The sequence below is a fragment of the Otolemur garnettii genome, unplaced genomic scaffold (assembly GCF_000181295.1).
Source record: "Otolemur garnettii isolate 467f Iridium unplaced genomic scaffold, OtoGar3 scaffold00188, whole genome shotgun sequence".
NCBI lineage: Eukaryota > Metazoa > Chordata > Mammalia > Primates > Galagidae > Otolemur > Otolemur garnettii.
In genome coordinates this window covers 2,601,826-2,604,833 of record NW_003852583.1, presented here as the reverse complement: position 1 = coordinate 2,604,833, position 3,008 = coordinate 2,601,826, and the positions used below count along the sequence as shown (strand labels likewise).

The 3,008-nt window shown below is 44.5% G+C and overlaps 1 protein-coding gene across 2 annotated transcripts in view; it reads right to left on the bottom strand.

Moving 5' to 3' along the window:
• Positions 1 to 319: 319 nt before the first annotated feature.
• SRD5A1 (steroid 5 alpha-reductase 1) overlaps positions 320 to 3,008 on the bottom strand; it is a 37,248-nt gene continuing 34,559 nt past the window's right edge. For both annotated transcript variants that reach the window (XM_023507553.1, XM_003800894.3), the window contains one exon: positions 320 to 1,603. In XM_023507553.1, the coding sequence (XP_023363321.1) occupies positions 1,537 to 1,603 (67 nt within the window). In that variant the 3' untranslated portion in view covers positions 320 to 1,536. The remainder of the gene's footprint in view (positions 1,604 to 3,008) is intronic.

Sequence of the window (3,008 nt, the reverse complement as noted above, 5' to 3'; positions counted from 1 at the left end):
GTTAGAAAAAAAGGTGGCATTCATAAAATAATTTTATGACATAGCTGGAAATAATAAACATACAAACATCAACAGCTTTTGTTTATCCTGATTAAAAACTGGATAGGAAACAAGTTCTCATTCACAACAAAGGATCAAATGTCTAAAAATAACCTTAACAAACTAGCCTGAGATTTATGTAAAGAAGCCTGAGGAAATCTGAAGGAATGCGCAGCCCAGAGAGATGCAGAGAAGCGGATTTGAGGGCTGAAGACCAGGCGGTCATCCCACAAGTGTTGATACAGTCCTTAACGCTGATAACAAACACTGGGCTTTTAACTGTAATTTTATTAATCTCCTTTATTATGTAACGAACATGACAAGTTACAGCTTTTAGGAAACAGAAGGCAGTGAGAGGTAAGACGGGCCAGGATTTCTTCTCCTGTTAATCATTTGCCCAGTGAATTCTGGCCAAGCAGTAAAGCACATCCAGTCTTGAGTTAACGCAGACTTGTGCACATGTGAGTTGTTCCAGTAAAAAAGGGATGTCGACAGAAGTCATATCCCCAGTGAGCTTCTCTGGGGCTCAGATGAGCACCTCTCTCCTGGCCAAGTAAACCTTTCAGAACACTGGGTCCCAAGTCCATCAAGATAGGCTATAACTGTTGAGGTTTCCTGAGATGACACACTATTTATCGCATTGGGGTTTCAAACTATTATTTGGTCAGAAAAAGGGCCTGAGTTCACACAGTAACAAAATTCCTCTGCAAAATCATTGCTCTTCATTACAGTCACACCATATCACAAGAGGTTCTCTGCATCAAAGCAGCAAAATCATGTCAGATCAGAGAACCGTGAAGGCTCACGGCGAGTGACCCAGGATGTGAAGGCTGAGCTGTACCTTTGCACTGCCACCTGAGGGTCCAGAAGTACCTGCGTGGGACAGAGCAGCTTCTGGACTAACAAACCCTATCTGCTGCCATTGGCGCCCTCCCCTGCCCAGTGACATCACCTGCTGGGCTAGAACAAGTACCAGATGCCTCTGTCCAGTCTCAGATGGGCTGCTGGGGCTCCTCTATCTTCACACAGTGACCACCAGCAAAGGCTGGCAAGTTTCCCCAGGCCAGGACTAGACTACACAGCAGGTTCCTCAGGTTTCTCTGGCCTACTGGGACACCTTATGGAAGGAGGACACAGCTTCCACAGCCCTTGAAGGACTCATCATGGGGGCCATAAAAGGGACAGTGACATCTGTCGTTCCACAGAGGCCACCAAAGACAGATGTAAATTCTGGTTTTATACACACTTAGCGTTACATAGTCCAAAGAGGTTAAGTTTGAAGTTAGAAAAATCATCAGCAGTGACCACTTGTTATCCAGCATGGTCCTTCAGCCTGCATTTCAGCCTGAAGGGAGCTTATAAATTTATTAGGAAGAAAATTCCTAGAGCACGTCTCAAAAACAATGAAGTAGCAGGAAAATTACAGAGATATGATACATACAGCCTTCAGAGGAACATCATTGAAAAGCTTCAAGTTGGAGATAATTTCATTGATAATTAAAACAAAAACGGAATTACAATTTTTCTGCACTTTGGGTAATCTTCAAACTTCTGAAGGTACCACCTAAAATAAGAAAAAAAATTTTTTTAAAGAAAGTAATTTTGTTAACTTAGACATTCAATAAATGCTAACAAAAGGGACAATATTTTTCATAATGAAGAATACTGAGTTCTTTGAAAAGTAGTTATGAACAACTTTGGAGCTTCATATAAATTAATTTTTGTCTATATCAAAAATAATTATTAATAAACATATCTCATCACAATGTATGATCCAAAAGCAGCAGCTGCATCATCCATCTTTCTGCTGGGAGGGGCAGTCCCTGACATTCGCTGACAAGCACACTATTTTCCCCTCCTGGCAGGTACGCGGGCTGGAGGGAGAGCAGGACCACCCTGGTGTGTCTCGTGCAGCTTCTGGTGGCTGACAGTTTTCTCCAGTCCCCACAGAGAGACACTGGCCCAGCCCACGGTCTGTGGGGGGGACACCCAGCCACATGTCATGGGGCTTGTACTAGGGATTCAGGAAAACCTAAGAAAATGCACTATAGTGTCATCCGTACTTCAGTCCTGTGCTCAAAACAAATAGTATCTTCAGTTTTGGTATAAATTACATCAACGGAGGCCACACTCATTCATTCTGGGGTATAGCCAGCTGCTAATGGGAACTAAGTGGACGGAGTAACAATTAAATATAATTTGAAAAGATTAGAAACTTTTCAAGAGAACTAGAAAAATGTTCTCCAAGCACACACACAAAACACCACGATAGACGGCAATTGACTATTTGTTAATATGACAGAAACACATGAACACAGCAAACCAAAGTAAGTCAGCAAAATCCTGCTGGTCTTAGATGAGTTTGACGCTGTGACCCACAGACAGGGTTGGAACATACCAGGTCACCACATTCACTCTCATGGACTCTTCTGTGTAGCCCAAGCAGCAGGCAATAACAATTTCCAGAAGTTACCAAGGACCTCTGGGCAAGGGTCACCTCCGGACACAAGGGCCAGCAGCCAGACTAGGCCTGTGACAGCACGTCACAAGTGTGTACACTCTTAGTCACTGAAAGTTTTTACAGTCTGCTAGGGATCCAGCCTGTCCATCACTGCCAAGTTCCCAAGAGCTTCCCTGTGCCTTTGCAATGCTGGGCACCCACACCGGAGTTAAGAGGTGAGCTCCTCTTTCCTAGAACCTACCCACAGCAGAGGGACATGCTAGTCCTGAGGAAGCTAGGGCCGAGCTGATGACAGCAGAAAGGCTTAAGACGGCAAAAGCAAGAAGGGGCAGAGAAGATGTGAGCCAGCACATTCTAAGGACGCTGTGAAGACTCCTCCCCCGCGCTGGCCAGCCAGCTGGACTCCACTCGAGGTTGGAACAAAGACTTGACAGGTCATGGCGTTCTCGCCCAATAAGGGAACAGTCAGAAACCATTAACCAGGAATAAAATACACTTTAAATGGCCA